At 43.7% G+C, this 24204-nt stretch overlaps 1 protein-coding gene across 2 annotated transcripts in view; it reads right to left on the minus strand.

The window, feature by feature from the left end:
• LOC138663723 (oocyte zinc finger protein XlCOF7.1-like) overlaps nt 1-24204 on the minus strand; it is a 50209-nt gene that overhangs the window by 10377 nt on the left and 15628 nt on the right. The window contains exons 1-6 of one of the 2 annotated variants that reach the window (XM_069750041.1): nt 22718-22841; nt 10945-11094; nt 10636-10815; nt 10430-10553; nt 10249-10346; nt 4278-4365 (exon numbers count right to left, since the gene is read on the minus strand). In XM_069750041.1, coding sequence (XP_069606142.1) covers nt 4278-4365; nt 10249-10346; nt 10430-10553; nt 10636-10815; nt 10945-11022 — 568 coding nt within the window. In that variant the 5' untranslated portion in view covers nt 11023-11094; nt 22718-22841. Of the gene's footprint in view, nt 1-4277; nt 4366-10248; nt 10347-10429; nt 10554-10635; nt 10816-10944; nt 11095-22717; nt 22842-24204 lie in introns of those variants that run through there. The other variant, XM_069750040.1, reaches the window with a different exon arrangement.

Genomic DNA, 24204 nt, shown 5'->3' on the forward strand with positions numbered 1-24204 from the left:
ACACCACCCAAATCAAAGACTATTGGTTGGTTAAATGTGAAGAAGGTTGGTTTATTCAATAAAACCCCTCCCATACCCTAATAATATCTTTATAGAGCCCCCATGCTGGTGATCCCCCGGTATTCCCAATGTGTGGCAGCTCATACCTCTCCCTCCGGTTTGTCTATCCAAAGCACCGGGTAAAAGCTTGATGTGGCGGTATTTTAATCAGGTCCCGGTGTAATGCATCTGCTGGATACCAGAAGCGTTTGCGTTCCAGGTTGGAGCATAGATGCTCAGTGCACATGGCCAAGGATTTTTTCTTCCACCAATTACTGGAAGTACGAGTGCTTTGGAATGTCAGAGCAGAGCGGAAGATCACCTTGATCCATAAAGGTGTGCAAGCGCAACATAGACTGCAAATGTGAATAGGATGTGGCGCTATAATAATAATCTTTATTTTTATATAGCGCTAACATATACCGCAGCACTTTACAGTTTGCACACATTATTATCGCTATTCCCGATGGGGCTCACAATCTAAATTCCCCATCAGTATGTCTTTGGAATGTGGGAGGAAACCGCAGTACCCGGAGGAAACCCAGGCAAACACGGGGAGAACATACAAACTCCTTACAGATGTTGTCCTTGATGGGATTTGAACCCAGGACTCTAGCCCTGCAAGGCTGTTAACCACTGAGCCACCGTGCTGCACTATGTCCCTGGCTGGGATATCAGACCATGAACAGTGGAATAAAAAGGTCACACTGTAGTCTAGAAAATACATTTTGCAGCACACTCTGGTATAGGAGAGAGCAGTAGAGTAACTGATGTACAATAGATTAATATATGAAGGTGGAATATGTGGATGGGGCCGGGGGTTTCCTACAACCCGATATCAATGACAAAGACAAAATGGGATATGGATAAAAACTCATGATAGAGATATCACATAAAGTGATGCATGCCAGCCTCAAACAAACCAGTCAAACCCGTGACTTATTGGGGGGAGGGCATCAAAGAGGTACACTGTTTACAGGAAACACGTATAAAGGATCTGTTTGTTGAGCCCCACGGGGCTCAAGGATTGGATCCTGAAGGTCCACTTGGCTTCCTTCTAAAGAATTCTTCTATCCAGATCCCCCTTCTAATTGATGATTTGATAAGCTCCACTATACAGACGGAAATATCATTGAGACGGCCATGTTATGTATCTTGCTATCCCAGTATCCCTTTTGTTCCGGATGTCCCCCAGATGTTTACCCACCTGTCTCCTCAGTTCTCTTGTGGTCTTCCTGATGTAGTTGAGGGGGAAGGTGTAGGTTGCCTTATATGCTAGGCCCGATGATTTACAGCTACTAAAGTCCCTTATCGAGAAAACCTTCCCAGACGCTGAACTGGTGAAGGTCTTACAGGGAGTCATCCATTTACAGTTGCAGCAATTTCTACATCTGTATGATCCACATATTTTCCTGTCTAGCCATGTGCCTGTTGTCGGTGGAATACAGGCTATGCGTCAGTCTGTCCCCTATAGCTCTACCCTGTTATGATCAGGTGACCTTGGAGCAGCATGAAAACTTTCACTGGAGTAGGTGGTAACTATACTGACCGCAAACCTTGATCTTAACACCGCAACTAGAAGTAGCCGTGGGGTGTGCCTAACAAAACCTAGACACCTCGACACAGCCTAAGCTGGACAAGAGAAAAACAAATGAATAGCACAGAATATAAGCACACTCCATGTGTGCCACAGAAAAAGAAACAGACACTTATCTTTGCTGAATTGGCAGCTAAGCAGGAGAAGCCAGAAAGTGATCCAACACTTCCCAAGAAACATTGACAAGAGGCAAGGACTAATGAATCCTGCACACCTAAATATCCCAGTCAGAACTGCAATCAGCAGAAACACCTGGCCAGAAATGCGACTCAGAGACAACTGCATTCCCACCTACAACCACTGGGGGGAACCCAAAAGCAGAATTCACAACACTACCCCTCCAGTAGGTCACTCTAGGTGTTGGTGGAACAAGTCTGCTAAGACTTGGGCTTGCCAGCAAGACATTCTAATGTTTCTTAAGTATGTTATATACCCTGTCCATTTGGATGTCATATGTACCTATGACCCTCATGTCATTGGTTGCTGTTGTTTCCGGGTTCCTCTGTCTGGGCCCCTGTTCCATGAGGAGGGATCGCCTATTCCTACCAATAGCGTGGGAGTAGGATTGTTCAATGACAGGTTGGGATAACCTCTATCTAGGAATCTCCTACGGAGGTCCTGTGCCTTTGTCCTGAACTCACTCGTGTGGGTACAGTTTCTCCTAATGTGGAGGAATTGCCCTTTGGGTATGCTGTTCCTGAGGGCTGAAGGGTGGTGACTGGTCCATTTCAAGAGACTGTTGGTAGCAGTTGGCTTCCCGTAGGTGCGTATGCTTAGATGGCTGTCAACTTCCTTGCGTATGGTGAGGTCCAAAAATTCAATTTCTCTTATCCAGTCCATTTGTCCCTCCTGCTACCCTTTAATCCTTCCGTTTATGGTCTGGTGTGAGTAAGAGGAGACACTATAGTGGCTCTCTTTTAAAATATATTTGACTGTTTCAAAGAGATGGTGTATCAAAACAGTCCTCTATGAAGTATATTGTTTAATTATCGGTTAGTCTATCACTTCATTGGTGCACTAAGGTTTTCTTTAGGTGTTATTTTATAAATATTTCAGATTTGCTCATTTCAACAGGGAAATTTGATGTCAATTAAATTCTCTGGGAAGAGGTTGTAGTAGAAATCTCATACTTGGCTCACCTCAGCTCTCTCCATACCTTCACTTTTGATCCTCTCACTATCTCTTCTATCTTCTGGGCAGGTTTTAAATTAATTGAACACCTTGTTGTCACATTGGGTGCGGTTACATGGATTGCACCTCACGTGACGGTATGCTGCCTAGTGAGCAGAAGACCTAGCCAGGAGAAAGCTAGAAGAGCCAATCAGAGAACTAAATAACAGGTTACAGAGCATATTGAAGTCTATGGGGACAGGAGAATGGAAGGAGTGGCACATCACCCAACATGTAGCAAGTATTTTAGCTTATCCCAGATCTGGAAACCCACTCACATTGCTCAGTACTGCTGTATAATGTCATTTATGCTGCGGCTTCAACTTAGTGTTTTGCCTCAACCCAGTGCTGCATTCACAGCTACACTGCTCAGTCCTGCTGTATAATGTTCTCAATGCTACTGCTCTGAACAAGTGTCACATAGAGACACGAGAGCTGGAATCCTTCATGTCTGCATGTTTAAAGTATGGGAGACGTCATAACAACTAGTCTGTATCTTCTACTTCAGGGACAGCTGAAAATTAGTGCCTCGTGAAAAAGTGGAAAATTGACAAAAAATGCAGGATACAAGTTATACAATGTTGAGAAATAGCGCTGTTACTCATCTGTACACTTATTTTGAAAAGATACCGGAAAGCGCTAGTACACTAAGGCTACTTTCACACTAGCGTCGGATTCGGCCCGTTGCATTGCGTCGGGCCGAGATTCCGACGCTAGCGTTTGTTGTGCCGCACAACGGGTGCAGCGGATGCATTTCTCCGGCGCATCTGCTGCCCTATTGTGAGGTGCGGGGAGGTGGGGGCGGAGTTCCGGCCGCGCATGCGCGGTCGGAAAAAGCGGTCCGTCAGCTGCAAAAAACATTACATTTAACGTTTTTTGCTCCCGGCGGTCCGCCACAACACGGCGCAACCGTCGCAAGACGGTTGCGACGTGTGTCAATACGTGGCAATGCGTCGGTAATGTAACTCTATGGGGCAAAAACGCATCCTGCAAACAACTTTGCAGGATGCGTTTTTTCCCCTAAACTACGCATTGCGACGTATTAAAAAAAACGCCAGTGTGAAAGTAGCTTTAGTTCTGCGGAGTAATAGTATCTAATACTATTAAGCTTATTGTGCTTTTTTGTTGACCGTTACATCCTGCAACTATTGTTCACCGCTACCTCTACATTTAGCACAAATTCCGGAATTATATACAATGCTGATACCTGCTCGTCAGAAGATGATACTTGTCTTTCACTCTTGCCATAAGGTTTATTATGTACTAGTGATGATTTAGCATCTAGTACTTTTCCTTCAGGTATCTGTATTCCTGATGTTTAGAGCACGGACCTCCTACCTTTGTGATTGGGGACTCAATTTTCTGCATTCTTTTAGTACGGGAGTGACTTTATATATTAGAAGGTAATGGCTCACAAAGTCCAAAAGTAAACAAAATCCCTCATCAGATGGGGAATAAATAAACCTCTCACCTGGGCAGTTGTCTGTAGGAATCTCCTCTTTACACCACTCATCACCCCTCACATATGTCTCTATAATAATATTGTTCAGACCTTCACCCTGAAACAAATACTGTGAAAGTCACAGACAGATGGAGAAGTCGCATAAAATGTTTCAGCAAAAGAAAACTTTGGATTGTGTTGCCACTATCTGCGATGCATAACTTTTTCTTTTGACGGAATTGTGTGAAGGGCTTGTTTTTCTGCAGGTTAAGTGATTTTGCACTATTTTTTTTTTTATTCCATTTTTAAAGAGAGACAAGGTGAAAAAAATACATGAACATCTGGAATTTGTATTTTTATATGAGAGTGCTATGTGGATTTTTACAGATACAGCTATAATATATAAATGTTTATATATATTATTTACTAGCTGAAGGGCCCGGCGTTGCCTGGGCATAGTAAATATCTGTGGTTAGTTATAGCACGTCACTTCTCTTATTTTCCCATCACGCCTCTCATTTTCCCCCTCACATCTCTCATTTTCTCCCTCACACCTCTCATTTTCTCCCTCACTCCTCTCATTCCCCCCTAACACTTGTCATTTCGACCTCACATCTGTCATTTTCCGATCACTACACTATTTTCCCTCACTCCTCTCATTTTGCACTCACACCTTTTCATTTTCACCTCACACCTCTCATTTTCACCTCAGTATATACATGTTTGTCATCTCCCTTATATATAGTATACACCTGTATGTCATCTCCTGTATATAGTATATAGTATATATCTGCTGTGTGTCATCTCCCCTGTATATAGTATATACCTGTATGTCATCTCCTCCTATATATAGTATATACCTGTATGTCATCTCCTCCTATATATAGTATATACCTGTATGTCATCTCCTCCTATATATAGTATATACCTGTATGTCATCTCCTTCTATATATAGTATACACCTGTATGTAATCTCCTCCTGTATATAGTATATACCTGTGTGTCATCTCCCCTGTATATAGTATATATCTGTGTGTCATCTCCTCCTGTATATAGTATATACCTGTATGTCATCTTCTATATATAGCATATACCTGTATGTCATCTCCTCCTGTATATAGTATATACCTGTAGGTAATCTGCTCCTGTATATAGTATATACCTGTGTGTCATCTCCTCCTGTATATAGTATATACCTGTATGTCATCTCCTCCTGTATATAGTATGTACCTGTATGTCATCTCCTCCTCTATATAGTATATACCTGTGTGTTATCTCTTCTGTATATAGTATATATCTGTGTGTCATCTCCCCTGTATATAGTATACACCTGTGTGATCTCCTGTATTAGACCTCGTTAACACGTTATTTGCTCAGTATTTTTACCTCAGTATTTGTAAGATAAATTGGCAGCCTGATAAATCCCCAGCCAACAGGAAGCCCTCCCCCTGGCAGTATATATTAGCTCACACATACACATAATAGACAGGTCATGTGACTGACAGCTGCTGTATTTCCTATATGGTACATTTGTTGCTCTTGTAGTTTGTCTGCTTATTAATCAGATTTTTATTTTTGAAGGCTAATACTAGACTTGTGTGTGTTTTAGGGCGAGTTTCGTTTGTCAAGTTGTGTGTGTTGAGTTGTGTGTGGCGACATGCATGTAGCGACTTTTGTGAGATGAGTTTTGTGTGGCAACATGCGTGTAGCAACTTTTTGTGTGTCGAGTTGCATGTAACAGGTTAGTGTAGCAAGTTGTGTGCAGCAAGTTTTGCGCATGGCGAGTTTTGCGCGTGGTGAGTTTTATGTCTGGTGCCTTTTGAGTATGTGCAAGTTTTGTGTGAGGCAACTTTTGCATGTGTTGCAAATTTTGTGCATGTGGCAATTTTTCCACGTGTGCAAGTTTTGCGTGTGGCGAGTTTTCCATGAGGTGAGTTTTGCACTTGTGGCGAGTTTTGTGGGAGCCTAGTTTTTCCATGTGGCGAGTTTTGCGCGTGGCGAGTTTTGAGCGGCGACTTTTGTGTTTCGACTTTTATGTGGCGAGGTTGGTGTATGTGTGGTGAAATGTGTGCTGAGGGTGGTATATGTGTTCAAGCACGTGGTAGTGTGTGGCGCATTTTGTGTGTCTGTTCATATCCCCATGTGTGGTGAGTATCTCATGTCGGGGCCCCACCTTAGCAACTGATCGGTATATACTCTTTTGCGCCATCGCTCTCATTCTTTAAGTCCCCCTTGTTCACATCTGGCAGCTGTCAATTTGCCTCCAACACTTTTCCTTTCACTTTTCCCCATTATGTAGATAGGGGAAAAATTGTTTGGTGAATTGGAAAGCGCGGAGTTAAAATTTCACCTCACAACGTAGCCTATGACGCTCTCAGGGTCCAGACGTGTGACTGTGCAAAATTTTGTTTCTGTAGCTGCGACGCCTCCAACACTTTTCCTTTCACTTTTTTCCCCATTATGTAGATAGGGGCAAAATTGTTTGGTGAATTGGAAAGCGCGGGGTTAAAATTTCACCTCACAACGTAGCCTATGACGCTCTCAGGGTCCAGACGTGTGACTGTGCAAAATTTTGTTTCTGTAGCTGCGACGCTTCCAACACTTTTCCTTTCACTTTTTTCCCCATTATGTAGATAGGGGCAAAATTGTTTGGTGAATTGGAAAGCGCAGGGTTAAAATTTCACCTCACAACGTAGCCTATGACGCTCTCAGGGTCCAGACTTGTGACTGTGCAAAATTTTGTTTCTGTAACTGCGACGCCTCCAACACTTTTCCTTTCACTTTTGTCCCCATTATGTAGATAGGGGCAAAATTGTTTGGTGAATTGGAACGCGCGGGGTTAAAATTTCACCTCACAACATAGCCTATGACGCTCTCGGGGTCCAGACGTGTGACTGTGCAAAATTTTGTGGCTGTAGCTGCGACGGTGCAGATGCCAATCCCGGACATACATACACACATACACACATTCAGCTTTATATATTAGATTTACAGTTTGAATATTTTTCTAACTTTTTTAGTCTATCTAGTTCACTTGAGTATGTGATTTTGTTCACTGTTACAATAAACTGGAAAACCTCTGTATAACAATGTATTATTCTGTCTAACCGATTAGATGCCACAGTTGGAATTTACTGCAGCATCCAAAGTGGTAAAGGTGTCTCCAGAACTAAGATATTAATGACCTATCCCTAGAATAGTTTATCAGCAACAGATTGGTAGGAGTCTTACAACTGGCAACCACACTAATCAGTTGCTACCAGGTATTGAGGCCAGGGCCACCATCAGGGCATTACTGCTCTGACTGGCGTATGGGGCAAGCTGAGCAGAGGGGGCCGGCATTGGGCCCCATCTCTTCTGCTCACCGGGCCCTAGCGGCAGGATTCTGCTGATGCAGTATCTGACCCTGCGACTTTATTGTCATGCGGGCCCGTACAGCAATAGTTAAAAGCCCCCAGCCAATAGGAGACCTGCAGCTGACGTCAGTGTGCACATTGCCGGCGTATGATGTCATTGTTATTCGCCAGCGAGTACGTGCTTGAAATGCCTGGAGGGGACATCACCGCTGGAATGTGGCCAAATAAGGAGAAAGTTTTCCTTTTTTTAATTTATTGAAAGCGGCAAGCCACAATATGTTTGGGCGGCAGGATGGAGCCACATGGAACATGTATCTCCATCCTGCCCCATCTGTCGCCTTCCTGCCTCATGATCCTGCACCACGTGACATGGTGCAGGATGGAGACACATGGTGCAGGATCATGGGCAGAATGGAGACAGATGGTGCCGGATCATGGGGAAGGATGGAGACAGATGGGGCACGATGGATACACATGGTGCAGGATGGAGACATGGGGCAGGATAGAGACAGATCGTGCAGGATCATGGGCAGGATGGAGACAGATGGTGCTGGATCATGCAGAAGGATGGAGACAGATGGGGCAGGATCATGGGGCAGGATGGAGACACATGATGCAGGATTATGGGGCAGGATGGGATGGAAACACATAGTGCAGGATCATGGGGAGGGATGTGACAGGTGGGGCAGGAACATGGGGCAGGATCGAGACACATGGTGCAGTATTATGGGGCAGGATGGAGATATGGTGCAGGATGCAGACACATGGTGCAGGATCATGGGCAGGATGGAGACAGGGAGGTATGGAGACAGATGGGACAGGATGGAGATAGATGGGGCAGGATGAAGACACATGGCGCAGGATCATGAGCCAGGATGGAGACACGGTGCAGGATCATGGGGCAGGATGGAGACAGATGGGACAGAATCATGGGCCAGGATGGAGATAGATGGGGCATGATCATGGGGCAGGATGAAAACAGAGGGGGCAGGATTATGGGGCAGGATAGACAGATGGGGCAGGATGAAGACAGATAAGGCAGGATCATGGGGCAGGATGGAGACACATGGTGCAGGATCATGGGGCAGGATCATGGAGACGGTTGGGGTAGGATGATGGAGACGGATGTGGCAGGATGATGGAGACGGATGGGGCAGGATGGAGAAAGAGGGGGCAGGATGGGACATCACATGGGGAGAATGGATACTCATGAGGGCAGGATGGGAGAACATATGGATGGAGCCAGGAATGAGACACAAGGGGGCCAGTATGCGGGCTATTATTACCCAAGGGGCTAATTAAGGGATATTATTACTGCAGTGATGTATTTTCTTTTTTGAGGATACTGTTTTCAATGGGAGGTCCTGTTACTGTGCAGAGCGACACTATGTCACTTTTTTTTCTTCATCAGGTGTAGTGTAGAAGGTGGTAAAAAAAAAGTTATATGCTCTGCAAGCGGTGCTCTAGGTAACTGTGTTATTTCCTGCAGAGACGAGCCCTGGCTGGAAGAAGTGATGGCAGTCTGTGCTGGATGAAGATGAAAAGTGAAGATGAAGAACTTCACCTAGAGACATCACTGGTGAGTCAGTATGTTACCTGTACACTGACACTATACACTGTATACTTTATACAGAGGTCCTGTGTACAATGTCACCAGTGATCACTGTATTACCTGTAGAATGACATATACAGAGCACCTGTGTATAATGTCACTGATCACTGTATTACCTGTACATGGAAACTGCATACTAAGTACAGATCTTCTGTGTATAATGGCACTCATTGCACTCATGGTGATATTAGTATTGTTTTGTTTTTTTTATTAATGATCAGTATTGTAGTATTCGGACACTATGTGATGGTAATATGTGGTCCGGCCATGGTGTGACTGTATTTGTTCCTTGTATGTGCTATTTGGTGGTAATATGCTGTCTGGTCATGGTACAGTGGCATTTATTCCTTGTATGTGGTATTATTCGTTTATTGTAGTGGTAATATGTGATCTGGTCATGGTGTGGTGGTGTTTTTTCCTTGTATATGCTATTGTTTGGTCACTGTGGTGGTAATATGTTGTCTGGTCATAATGCGGTGGTATTTATCCCTTGCATGTGGTATTATTGTGGTATTATTGGTCATTTTAAACATTGAAAAGTAAATAAAAATATTGCTAAAATGTATTGGATATTTTAACAAATGATTAATAGGATAGAGTAGAGTAGGGCTCAGCCAAAAAGGTCGACCTTGTCGTGGTGGCAGATTGAAAAAAATCTCTTGGCCAAAACAAAAGCTTCTGGTTATGTATGTGATCTGGTGATGGGCACTGTTAATGTGTGATTGGTGAGGACGTGGTGCAGAAATGGAGTTTTTCCAAGAGAGGGTGGTGGAACTGTGGAGGGTTCGAGGGGTTGAGGAGGGGCTGGGATGGAGCCTGGGCAGAGTCTCAAGGGGGCCCCGAAAATTTTGCCAGTGCGGGGTCCCAAAATTCCTAGTGGCAGTCCTGATTGAGGCCATTAGAAGCACGCAGTGTATTCTCTGTTAACTGTGCCATGCCCACTCTTAGGTACTGCAGCTCAGTTTCTAGTAACTTCAATAAAATAAGACTGACTATACATTATAGCTGAGATCTCATGGTACTTTCTATCTACCTGATGATCCTGAGGAACATTGAGATCTTCTTGCTCACAGTCCTGTGGAAGAAGAGGACAGGGACATCTCTTTGGTGTTGTCCTCTTACTGGATAGATCTGGAGGAAACACATACAGGGACTGAATTCATTTTTTACATTTAGATAATTATAGTCCGTGTGTATATAGTCCTGTCTATTACCTGGTGATGTGAGTGGCTGGGGAACCTCCATCATGATGTCCTTGTACTGATTTTTGTGTCCTTCTAAATACTCCCACTCCTCCATGGAAAAATACACGGAGACATCTTGACATCTCATAGGAACCTGCCACATACAATGATACCGTCATCCCCTGATCCTTTCATAACATTATTGTATAATATCCCAGCATTCCCAGCAGTGTCACCTCTCCAGTCAGCAGCTCAATCATTTTGCAGGCGAGTTCTAGGATCTCCTGATCATTGATGTCCTCATATATCAGGCGATGAGGCGGAGGCCCTGTGATTGGGCTCAGGGGTCTTCCCCATCCCTCAGACACAGAGTCCTGCCAGCGCTCAGTAGAGGTCTTCTTCACTACTGTGTAATCCTGTTTATGGAGAGACACATTAATAAATCTCATTATAGACATTTCTACAATCCTCACCTCTCCAGTTCTGTCCATCCATTATTCCCATAGATAAGAATGATGTAATGTGACGTCATCTGAATCTCTCACCTCTCCAGTAAGCCGGAAGAGGATCTCTAGGGTCAGGTGTAATATCCTCTCTGACATCTTGTCTCTGTTCCTATTCATTTCTGAAGGGTCAATCGGGAAGATTCTCTTATATAGAAGATCTCCACTAAGATGATCCAATATTTTATGGACCTGAATGGGAAAAAGAAAAATATCATATCACCTGGACCTTCCAACAAGGAAGTGAGCAGAGCAGAAATAACCGCATAAGGTGTAATATCCTCTCTGCCATCTTGTCCCTATCCCTATCCATCCTATGAGTCAATCAGGAAAATTCTCTTATATAGATTTCCACAGAGATAATCCAATATTGTAGGGACCTGAGTTGGAGAAAATGAGCTGATATAACATAATAAAGAATCCCGTGTAATAATACAATTACTAGTAATAGTAAAGGAGATAAGGTGGCAGCATCCACATGGTCAGTGTCTATACAGTCTAGGAAGTGTAGCGTTTCCCTTGGGTCTTGGGGGACACTCGCTTGGCACGGGAATAACGCATACAGGCACGGTTTTCAATCAAAATACAGTCTCTTAGCTTTATTTCACATCCACATGAATAACATCTTCAGGAACTTGATAACAGCATGAACACCGTCTGCACATATTCAGCTTTATCACAGTACCTCACTGATCCCGATCAGCATAACACACGGTTTTCAGACCGTTACCCATTGGCAACCTTCACGGGTTCCTGGACACCTCTTGGCCTCAGGGGTGCCCCAGACACAATCTCTCTCTCTCCTCTTTCACTCTGACCCCGATCAGTACAACACAAATCTCCATTCGTTACCTGCCATTGCTGCACAGGTTCTCGGATACCTCTCTTCCTCAGAGGCATCCTTCAGGGGTTCTCACTCTGACACCGGTCAGTACAACACGGATCTCCATCCGTTTCACAGTCTGGTCTGTGCGAGGTCCAGAGCCCCCACCATGTGCTCTTCAGGGAGCTGACACTCCCAACACATGGGGCTCTCTCCAGGACCTTCCAGCACAAACCATTCAGATCCACAACCAGAGCCCATGTGACCAGACCTCAGTCACATTATATGGTACTAATCAATCCCCTAGATGGGAGTGTGTGTGGCTAGTCTGACCCTCCCATCTCTCATGACTAGCCCTGCCAATCTCCCATTAGAACTACACATTTACATGTGGGACTACTGGTTCCAGACCACAACACAACTTCAGACTGACAGCGCAGAGTATCCTCCTCTGCGACAAACATACCGGCCATCTACAATTCTGCCGGACTTTGTCTCATCACAACAGCTATCTCTTCAATTACCATGCGTTCCTATGGCCTCCATACGCACTCTGGGAAGCTCATACAGCGCCCCCTACCTACAACATAGGTCACTATACTACAGAAGGTATTGGGGCAGATTGTTTTTAGTGAAGAGGTGATGAGCGTGCACAGTGCTGCTTTATTTAAAGTCTAGAGAACTCATGAAGTTAAGTTCAAGATGCTTTTAATCAACATAGATACAGTGGGGCAAAAAAGTATTTAGTCATTCAACAATAGTGCAAGTTCCACCACTTAAAAAGATGAGAGGCGTCTGTAATTTACATCATAGGTAGACCTCAACTATGGGAGACAAACTGAGAAAAAAAAATCCAGAAAATCACATTGTCTGTTTTTTTAACATTTTATTTGCATATTATGGTGGAAAATAAGTATTTGGTCAGAAACAAACAATTAAGATTTCTGGCTCTCACAGACCTGTAACTTCTTCTTTAAGAGTCTCCTCTTTCCTCCACTCATTACCTGTAGTAATGGCACCTGTTTAAACTTGTTATCAGTATAAAAAGACACCTGTGCACACCCTCAAACAGTCTGACTCCAAACTCCACTATGGTGAAGACCAAAGAGCTGTCAAAGGACACCAGAAACAAAATTGTAGCCCTGCACCAGCCTGGGAAAACTGAATCTGCAATAGCCAACCAGCTTGGAGTGAAGAAATCAACAGTGGGAGCAATAATTAGAAAATGGAAGACATACAAGACCACTGATAATCTCCCTCGATCTGGGGCTCCACGCAAAATCCCACCCCGTGGGGTCAGAATGATCACAAGAACGGTGAGCAAAAATCCCAGAACCACCCGGGGGGACCTAGTGAATGAACTGCAGAGAGCTGGGACCAATGTAACAAGGCCTACCATAAGTAACACACTACGCCACCATGGACTCAGATCCTGCAGTGCCAGACGTGTCCCACTGCTTAAGCCAGTACATGTCCGGGCCCGTCTGAAGTTTGCTAGAGAGCATTTGGATGATCCAGAGGAGTTTTGGGAGAATGTCCTATGGTCTGATGAAACCAAACTGGAACTGTTTGGTAGAAACACAACTTGTCATGTTTGGAGGAAAAAGAATACTGAGTTACATCCATCAAACACCATACCTACTGTAAAGCATGGTGGTAGAAACATCATGCTTTGGGGCTGTTTCTCTGCAAAGGGGCCAGGACGACTGATCCGGGTACATGAAAGAATGAATGGGGCCATGTATCGTGAGATTTTGAGTGCAAACCTCCTTCCATCAGCAAGGGCATTGAAGATGAAACGTGGCTGGGTCTTTCAACATGACAATGATACAAAGCACACCGCCAGGGCAACGAAGGAGTGGCTTCGTAAGAAGCATTTCAAGGTCCTGGAGTGGCCTAGCCAGTCTCCAGATCTCAACCCTATAGAAAACCTTTGGAGGGAGTTGAAAGTCCGTGTTGCCAAGCGAAAAGCCAAAAACATCACTGCTCTAGAGGAGATCTGCATGGAGGAATGGTCCAACATACCAACAACAGTGTGTGGCAACCTTGTGAAGACTTACAGAAAACGTTTGACCTCTGTCATTGCCAACAAAGGATATATTACAAAGTATTGAGATGAAATTTTGTTTCTGACCAAATACTTATTTTCCACCATAATATGCAAATAAAATGTTAAAAAAAACAGACAATGTGATTTTCTGGATTTTTTTTTCTCAGTTTGTCTCCCATAGTTGAGGTCTACCTATGATGTAAATTACAGACGCCTCTCATCTTTTTAAGTGGTGGAACTTGCACTATTGCTGACTGACTAAATACTTTTTTGCCCCACTGTATATAGCAGGCTAGAATAAAGCGAGATGTTGTCTATTTGGCATTTCAAAAGATGTTTGGTAAGGTGCCACACAAAAGGTTGGCATATAAAATGAGAAAAATGGGACTAGGTGAAAATAATGTATTTTTCGCTTTATAAGCCACTCCGGATTATAAGACGCACCCAAAATTTTGAGGCGAAAAATAGAAAATAACTTTTTTTTAATAAAATGGTTGTGCTTCTTATAGTTCATGCGTCTTAGTATCAGTATTAAAACAATAAAAGACCTGACAAATTTCAGTTGGTGGATAATGAATCTATAATATATGAAAGTTTAATTGTAATCATTACATTATGGTAAATAATGAAATTTAACACTATATGCTAATTTTTTGAGAAGGACCTGTATTATCGAAAAAAATGCAATTACTGTATTTGATTATATTTCTCTTAACCACTTAATGACCGCCGATACGCCTTTTAACGGCGGCAATTAAGGGTACTTATGTCTCAGCGCCGCTTTTTAACGGCGCTGAGAAATAAGTGTATAGCGCCCCTCAGAGTCGGAATTTCTCCGGGGTCTCTGCTATGGGGGTTACCTGAGACCCCAGAGAACATGATTCAGGTTGTGTTTTTACCAGCCCCAGTGTTGCGATCGCTGTTATTAACGGAATAACGCCGACTGCAAAAAAAAAAAAAATCTGATTTCCCATTTAATTTCTCTCTCCTCTGATGTCATCGCACATCAGAAAAGAGAGGAATGAGGTCCCCCGATTTCCCGGTACATCCAATGTCCCTGCAACCCCACATTGCGCCTGCCGAGATCTGCTGGCCGTCAGCAATTTGAAATGTTTCCTATTGGTTAAATTTGATCACTGTGATAGGGTCTATCACAGTGATCAAAATAAAAAAAGGAAATAAAACCCCCTATATCACCACCTTAAGGAAAAATAATAAACTAAATATTTTTTTTTATTTCCATTTTTCCATTAGGGTTAGAATTAGGCTAAAAATAGAGTTGGGCTAAAGAAAGGATTAGGGTTGAGCTAAAGCTAGGGTTAGGGTTGGGCTAAAGCTAGGGTTGTGGTTGTGATTAGGTTTGTGGATAGGGCTATGGTTAGGGTTGGGATTAGGGATAGGGGTGTGTTGGGGTTGGGATTAGGGTCAGGGGTGTGTTGGGGTTGGAGTTAGAATTGGGGGTGTTCCACTGTTTAGGTACATCAGGGGGTCTCCAAACGCGACATGGCACCACCATTGATTCCAGCCAAATTTGCATTCAAAAAGTCAAACGGTGCTCCCTCCCTTCTGAGCCCTGTCATGCGCCCAAACAGTGGCTTTCCCCCACATACGGGATATTGGCGTACTCAGGAGAAATTGCACAACAAATTTTATGGTCGATTTTCTCCTGATACCCTTATGAAAATTAAAAAATTGGTTCCAAATTAATTTTTTGTGAAATAAGTAAAATGTTCATTTTTTTCCATCCATATTGCTTTAGTTCTCGTTAATAAGAAGGGTTAATAAACTTCTTGAATGTGGTTTTGCATACCTTGAGGGGTGCAGTTTTTAGAATGGTGTCACTTTTGGGTATTTTCTGTTATATTGACCCTCCAAACTCACTTCAAATGTGAGGTGGTCCCTAAAAAAATGGTTTTGTACATTTTGTTTGAAAAACGAGAAGTCGCTGGTCAACTTTTAACCCTTATAATAAAAAAAAATAATGTTTCCAAAATTGTGCTGATGTAAAGTAGATGTCTCGGGACTACCGTGACAGAGAGGTTCCAGAGAACCGCAGTGCTCTGGGCCTCGTTCACACACAGTGAACAGAAGCTCTTCACCTGTATTCTTACCTGGCTGCTTTGTGCCAACAGTGCAGGAGTTAACCTTATTGCTGAGAGCTGGGTCTCTCTCAGCTGGTGGATTTCTTAATCTGATCCTCTATATAGACCCAGTCCTGACTACAGCTAGTGTCAGTGATCAGTTCTACTGCCTGGCTTGGAGGTTGATGGAGCGTAGTGTTGGTGTTGGAGGTTTATTTACAGAGATTGGTGTCGGCTGTTTTGGTTGCTTTTTAAACCTGTTTTCCTTCCTAAGTTTATTCCTTATCTTCCCATCTCTGTGTTCCTCTGTGGTTGTGTGAGCATTTGGTGAGTTTGAGTCTTTTAGTTACCTTGTCTGTATACCCTGTTATTTGTTGTATTATTACACTGGTGCAGTCCATCTCCTTTGGGGGGAGAGGGGGCCACTGATAGGGCCTGCACAGGAGACAGGGATACGCTGGCGGCTCGGGCCTCCTAACCATCATAGGTACCCCTGAGATAAGGGAAAGCCAGGGCCCCATTAAAGTGGTAGGGACAGGTGCGGGTCCCAGTACGCCGTCCTGCCCCTTTATCGCCGCTTACGGCGTAACAGTAGACATGTGGGAAATGTTATTTAGCAACTATTTTATGTGACACCACTCTCTGATTTAAGGGTACAAAAATTAAAGATTGAAAATTGCTAAATTTGCCAAATTTCCATTTTGAAGAAATTTTACCACAACATGTCACAAAAAATAAACTCAGAATCAGTGGGATACGTTGAAGCATCCCAGAGCTATAACCTCATAAAGTGATAGTGGTCAGAATTGTAAAAAATTGGCTTGGTCATTAAAGGGAGCCTGTCAGCAGTTTTGGCCGATATAAGATACGGCCACCGCCTTTCAGGACTTATCTACAGTATTCTATAATGCTGTAGATAAGCCCCCAGTCCGACCTGAAAGATAAGAAAAATAAGTTTCATTATACTCACCCAGGGGGCAGTGGTCGAATCTTATATCGGCTAAAACTGCTGACAGGTTCGCTTTAAGTACCAAATTGGCTCTGTCACTAAGGGGTTAAATTAATTAATTCCATAAATATACATGAGATCTGTTCTGATGTCCGTACCATTTGGCATTCTGGCATGTAACTTAAGAATTACAGATGCTTCTTTATATTTTAAATACCGGTCCATGACCAATCTCCTCCTTTTAGAGTAGAGGAACTTTTTTCACAGTGTTAACCTTGGAGGTACTAACGTCACCAAATGTTGAGAGGCACCCGATACGGGACAGTCTTAATCTGACACACTTGTTGTGACCCTAGAACCTCACCATTTTGCTTCTGTGGAGTACACAAGATTTGATATCTTGGAAAAATAGGTTGATGTTACTGGTAATGTGTAATAAGAGCAAGGCACTGCTGTGTTGGTGCAGAAGACAGATAACCAATGTCACTGAGCGGGTGCAACAACAGAGACTCGCCTATTGACCCAGGGGGAGAACAGTGCTGAACACCATCTGAAAGAGGACAACCCCATTAAAGTTATATATATATATATCTCTACTATATAATTGTCTAAGGGTCACTTCCGTCTGTCTGTCTGTCCTTCTGTCTGTCACGGTTATTCATTCGCTGTCATGGCTGCCGCGACCAATCAGCGACAGGCACAGTCCGGAAGAAAATGGCCGCTCCTTACTCCCCGCAGTCAGTGCCTGTCACCCGCATACTCCCCTCCGGTCACCGCTAACACAGGGTTAATGCCGGCGGTAACGGACGGCGTTATGCCACGGGTAACGCACTCCGTTACCGCCGCTATTAACCCTGTGTGTCCCCAACTTTTTACTATTGATGCTGCGTATGCAGCATCAATAGTAAAACGATCTAATGTTAAAAATAATAATAATAAAAAAAAAAAACCTTATTCTCACCTTCCGGCGTCGCGTCCTCTCCTCGGCACTGCAAGTGGCAGGTTCCGCTTCCAAAGATGCTATGGGCGAAGGACCTTCCATGACGTCACGGTCATGTGACCGCGATGTCATGGTCATTTGACCGCGACGTCATGGAAGGTCCTGCGCTCATACCAATCCTGGGACCGGACACCACACACAAGCGCCGGAACTACAACGGGCTCTTCGGATGGTGAGTATGTTTATTTTTTATTTTTTGACCTGTTACATACGTGACTGGGCAATATACTACCTGGCTGGGCAATATACTACGTGTCTGTGCTGTATACTACGTGACTGGGCAATACACTACGTGGCTGGGCAATATACTACGTGGCTCTGTGCTGCATATTACGTGACTGGGCAATATACTACGTGGCTGGGCAATATACTACGTCGCTGGGCAACATACTACGTGACTGGGCAATATAGTACGTGACTGGGCAATATACTACGTGGCTCTGTGCTGTATATTACATGGCTGTGCAATATAATACGTGACTGGGCAATATACTACGTGACTGGGCAATATACTACGTAGCTGGGCAATATTCTACGTGGCTGGCTAATACACTACGTGGCTGGGCAATATTCTACGTGGCTGGGCAATATACTACGTGGCTGGGCAATATACTATGTGGCTGGGCAATATAGTACGTGGCTCTGTGCTGTATATTACATGGCTGTGCAATATAATACGTGACTGGGCAATATACTACGTGACTGGGCAATATACTACGTAGCTGGGCAATATTCTACGTGGCTGGCTAATACACTACGTGGCTGGGCAATATTCTACGTGGCTGGGCAAAATACTACGTGGCTGGGCAATCTAGTACGTGGCTGGGCAATATTCTACGTGGCTGGGCAAAATACTACGTGGCTGGGCAATATACTACGTGGCTGGGCAATATACTACGTGGCTGGGCAATATACTACGTGGCTGGGCAATATACTACGTGGCTGGGCAATATACTACGTGGCTGGGCAATATACTACGTGGCTGGGCAATATACTACGTGGCTGGGCAATATACTATGTGGCTGGACAACATAGTACATGGCTGGGCAATATACTACGTGGCTGGGCAATATACTACGTGACTGGACAATATACTATGTGGCTGGACAATATAGTATGTGGCTGAACAATATACTACGTGACTGGGCAATATAGTACATGGCTGGGCAATATACTACGTGGCTGGGCAATATAGTACATGGCTGGGCAATATACTACATGGCTGGGCAATATACTACGTGGCTGGCCAATATACTACGTGACTGGGCAATAGTACGTGGCTGGGCAATATACTACGTGGCTGGTCAATATACTACGTGACTGGGCAATATACTACGTGGCTGGACAATATAGTACGTGGCTGGGCAATATACTACGTGGCTGGACAATATAGTACGTGGCTGGGCAATATACTACGAGTACATGCATATTCTAGAATACCCGACGCGTTAGAATCGGGCCACCATCTAGTGTGTATATATATATATATATATATATATATATATATATATATACAGTGGGGCAAAAAAGTATTTAGTCAGTCAGCAATAGTGCAAGTTCCACCACTTAAAAAGATGAGAGGCGTCTGTAATTTACATCATAGGTAGACCTCAACTATGGGAGACAAACTGAGAAAAAAAATCCAGAAAATCACATTGTCTGTTTTTTTATCATTTTTTTTGCATATTATGGTGGAAAATAAGTATTTGGTCAGAAACAAACAATCAAGATTTCTGGCTCTCACAGACCTGTAACTTCTTCTTTAAGAGTCTCCTCTTTCCTCCACTCATTACCTGTAGTAATGGCACCTGTTTAAACTTGTTATCAGTATAAAAAGACACCTGTGCACACCCTCAAACAGTCTGACTCCAAACTCCACTATGGTGAAGACCAAAGAGCTGTCAAAGGACACCAGAAACAAAATTGTAGCCCTGCACCAGGCTGGGAAGATTGAATCTGCAATATCCAACCAGCTTGGAGTGAAGAAATCAACAGTGGGAGCAATAATTAGAAAATGGAAGACATACAAGACCACTGATAATCTCCCTCGATCTGGGGCTCCACGCGAAATCCCACCCCGTGGGGTCAGAATGATCACAAGAATGGTGAGCAAAAATCCCAGAACCACGCGGGGGGACCTAGTGAATGAACTGCAGGGAGCTGGGACCAATGTAACAAGGCCTACCATAAGTAACACACTACGCCACCATGGACTCAGATCCTGCAGTGCCAGACGTGTCCCACTGCTCAAGCCAGTACATGTCCGGGCCCGTCTGAAGTTTGCTAGAGAGCATTTGGATGATCCAGAGGAGTTTTGGGAGAATGTCCTATGGTCTGATGAAACCAAACTGGAACTGTTTGGTAGAAACACAACTTGTCGTGTTTGGAGGAAAAAGAATACTGAGTTGCATCCATCAAACACAAAACCTACTGTAAAGCATGGTGGTGGAAACATCATGCTTTGGGGCTGTTTCTCTGCAAAGGGGCCAGGACGACTGATCCGGGTACATGAAAGAATGAATGGGGCCATGTATCGTGAGATTTTGAGTGCAAACCTCCTTCCATCAGCAAGGGCATTGAAGATGAAACGTGTCTGGGTCTTTCAACATGACAATGATCCAAAGCACACCGCCAGGGCAACGAAGGAGTGGCTTCGTAAGAAGCATTTCAAGGTCTTGGAGTGGCCTAGCCAGTCTCCAGATCTCAATCCTATAGAAAACCTTTGGAGGGAGTTGAAAGTCCGTGTTGCCAAGCGAAAAGCCAAAAACATCACTGCTCTAGAGGAGATCTGCATGGAGGAATGGGCCAACATACCAACAACAGTGTGTGGCAACCTTGTGAAGACTTACAGAAAACGTTTGACCTCTGTCATTGCCAACAAAGGATATATTACAAAGTATTGAGATGAAATTTTGTTTCTGACCAAATACTTATTTTCCACCATAATATGCAAATAAAATGTTAAAAAAACAGACAATGTGACTTTCTGGATTTTTTTCCCTCAGTTTGTCCTCCATAGTTGAGGTCTACCTATGATGTAAATTACAGACGCCTCTCATCGTTTTAAGTGGTGGAACTTGCACTATTGCTGACTGACTAAATACTTTTTTGCCCCACTGTATATATATATATATATATATATACATATATTATATATTTCTAGCTCATAAATACAGTATATTGTATTGGACTGTAAATATGCAAACAATGCTAGAACCAATGACAAAAAAAGGACCATAGTTCAACATGTGAGGAACTCCCGAAACAATTGAAACAATACAAGAAAATGGAGTATATACCCCCTGAAATAAATAATCTTAAATCCTACATAGAATGAAAAGCTGTAATTTTTATTAAACTTATTAAAAAGATTTAATTAGATACATGAATAATAATCTTAGCAGACAGATCAAGTCGGTGAAGATACAAACGTTGTGACACCACAACAAGCAGTTAGTAACAATAAGTAGAGGGACAGCTACCTATATGTGAAGGCATATTCCTATACAAATCAAGACATGGGTCATACAATCAACTATTGTAATGTCGTATGTGAGACAGAAGGCATTCATGTATTCTGCACGCACATATTTCTTAACTCTAAAGGTAATCCCATGTAAATGTTCACATGCATGCGCCACAAGAATGTCATGCCAATCTGATGACATGACAAAAAAAAAGTATTATGAAAGGAATTATGACACGATCCCGAGTAGATGCTTACTCATAAAGTGCAATGTGACGGTGCGTGTCAAAAACCCGCCTATAAATATGATTTTAGGAATAATTACAGCCAATCATCCCTCACACAAACAGCCCAATTCATTATTGCACTTATGACTTTTTTTCTTCAGCTTCTAATGTACTCCAGTTCCCCAAACCATACCCAGAGTGATTGCATGAACATGACATTTTTCCTTACATTTTGTAAAATGTAAGTCCCAGAAAAAAAGAGTTTAAGACAAACTAAGGGTTTAATTGAAGAGCATTTTTTTATTTTGCACAAAATTCATGAAACACATGCACCATCAGGGCTGTGGAATCGGTAAGCCAAATCTCCGACGCCACAATTTCTCTGACTCCCCACTCTGGCTCAATGACTACAACTCCACAGCACTGATCACTACTTTCCACAAAACCTATGGTCACTACTGAGCATTTACATAAAGTGCAGCACAGATTCATCTCTATTAATAGCCGAGATCCTTAGATCGGTAGCAGAAAAGACAATTATAGGACATTTCATAGCTTTCCCAAATTCTTGGGAAAAAAAACACAGCACATCCTGCATTGTACTACTGTACCCAATTTATTATATATTTATTTATTATATATTTTAGGACTCAAATGCGTTACATTTTTTTTCTCCACCTCCTCTATTTTGAATAATCAAGAGCAAAAAAGGTAAAAAAATAGCTCAAGACCAATTAAGAAAAGTAACCTTAAAAATGTAAATGATGAATAACACCTTTAGTTTGGATTCAAATTTCCCTTGTATTATATTTTCTGGATAATAATTATTTATTTTAAAATATATAAAGATGACATTGTCAAGCTTTTTTTACTTTGGTCTTTGATTGTAATCCATTCATTATGGAATCATAGAATCAGAAAGGAAAAGTTGGAAGGGACCTCCAGGGTAATCTTGTCCAACCCCCTGCTCAATGCAGGATTTACTAAACCATCTCAGACAGAAAAGATGTCTGTCCAGCCTCTGTTTAAAGACTTCCATTGAAGGAGAACTCGCTGTAACCGGCTGGGTGGTGGAAACACTGTGACAAAGCCCAAGGAAGACCTTGAGGGGCGTGACTAGGAGCCTCACCCAATCTGATCATGTACTTGCATGAGCTAACGCCAACGAGGTCCGTGGAGAGACAAGGGAGATCATCCAGGGTGCTACTGCGGGACTGACCTTGGGTAGATGGCAGCTGACCCCAAGAAACAGGTAGCTGGGATGGCCCGGGGGAGTGTCTTACAGATACAGGCAGGCAGAGAAGATGACAGGAACGGCAGATGTAGACAGGACAGTCTGACGGAGAGATGAGCATTGGTGGGTGCAGCTGGCTCGGCTGCCATTGAGGTGAGCACTGGTGCATGCAGCTGGCTCAGCTGCCATTGAAGAAAGCACTGGTGGGTGCAGCTGGCTCGGCTGCAGTAGAGGAAAGCACAGGAGGGTGCAGCTGGCTTGGCTGCTGTTGAAGAAAGCACTGGTGGGTAAAGTTGGCTCGGCTGCTGTTGAATTAAGCACTAGCGGGTGCAGCAGGCTAAGGTACAAGGACTGGGACCTGAGAATTGACAAGCGTTTTAGGAACAAACTCACAACATTGTACAGGCTCCATGTTGGAGGAGGCGCTTCAAATAGTAAGGGACCTCCTGCTATTGGCTGGGGACAAATTAGAGGAACACGCGCAGCCCCTTTAAGAAAGAGAAAGTGTGCCCTAAGCACAGTGCCAGGATACCTGCTAGGAGTGCACGCACCACCGGCAGCAGCAGGACTGGAGCCTTGGGGGTGAGTACGCTGGTGTCTCTGGTGGCAGAAATGTGGGTGCTACAATAACCCCCCTTACGCCCCCTCTTTTTTAAGCCTGTCAGAAATTTCCAGGAGGAGAGGGGCATGGATGTTCTCCCTGGGCTCCTATGACCTCTCCTCAGGATCAAACCCCTTCCAATCCACAAGAAAGGTTTTTCCTCTTACCTTCTGGTGGCCAAAATGTTCTCTACCTCGAAAACGTCCTCAGCGCTGACAGGAGTCAGAGTGGCACCAGGATCCTTGAAGAAAGAACTGAGGACAACAGGTTTGAGAAGAGACACATGGAAGGAGTTGGGGATTCGCAAGGAGGCCAGGAGATGGAGTTTGAAAGCTACTGGATTAATCTGTTTCAACACCAATGAAGCGAGGACCCAATTTATAGAATGGCACCTTGAGGCGGATACACTTAGATGATAGCCAGACCTTATCTCTAGGATGAAACAGAGTTGAGTCCAGATGACTCTTATCCGCGTGTCTTTTCATCCATTTGGAGGATTTCACCAAGGACGCTTTGGTGTCCTCCTAGATCTCAGAAAAGTTCCTGACAAGGGAATCGGTAGCAGGAGTATCGGAGGTGACAGGGAACGGCACTTTGGGGTGTTGACCGTAGACCACAAAAAACTTTGATTTGGCTGAATACTCGCTCACTTGGTTATTGTAAGAGAATTTGGCCCAAGACAGCAGCTCAGCCCAGTCTCTGTGGTGAGCACTGACAAAATACAGAGAAAATTAATCAGGTTCTGATTGACTCGTTCCACTTAGCCACTGGACTGAGGATGGTAAGAAGATGAGAAATAGAAGCAAAATCCAGTAGCTTACAGGTGGCCCTCCAGAATCGAGAGGTAAACTGGACACCTCTATCGGAGACT

This window comes from Ranitomeya imitator, chromosome 2 (assembly GCF_032444005.1).
Source record: "Ranitomeya imitator isolate aRanImi1 chromosome 2, aRanImi1.pri, whole genome shotgun sequence".
In the NCBI taxonomy this organism is placed as follows: domain Eukaryota; kingdom Metazoa; phylum Chordata; class Amphibia; order Anura; family Dendrobatidae; genus Ranitomeya; species Ranitomeya imitator.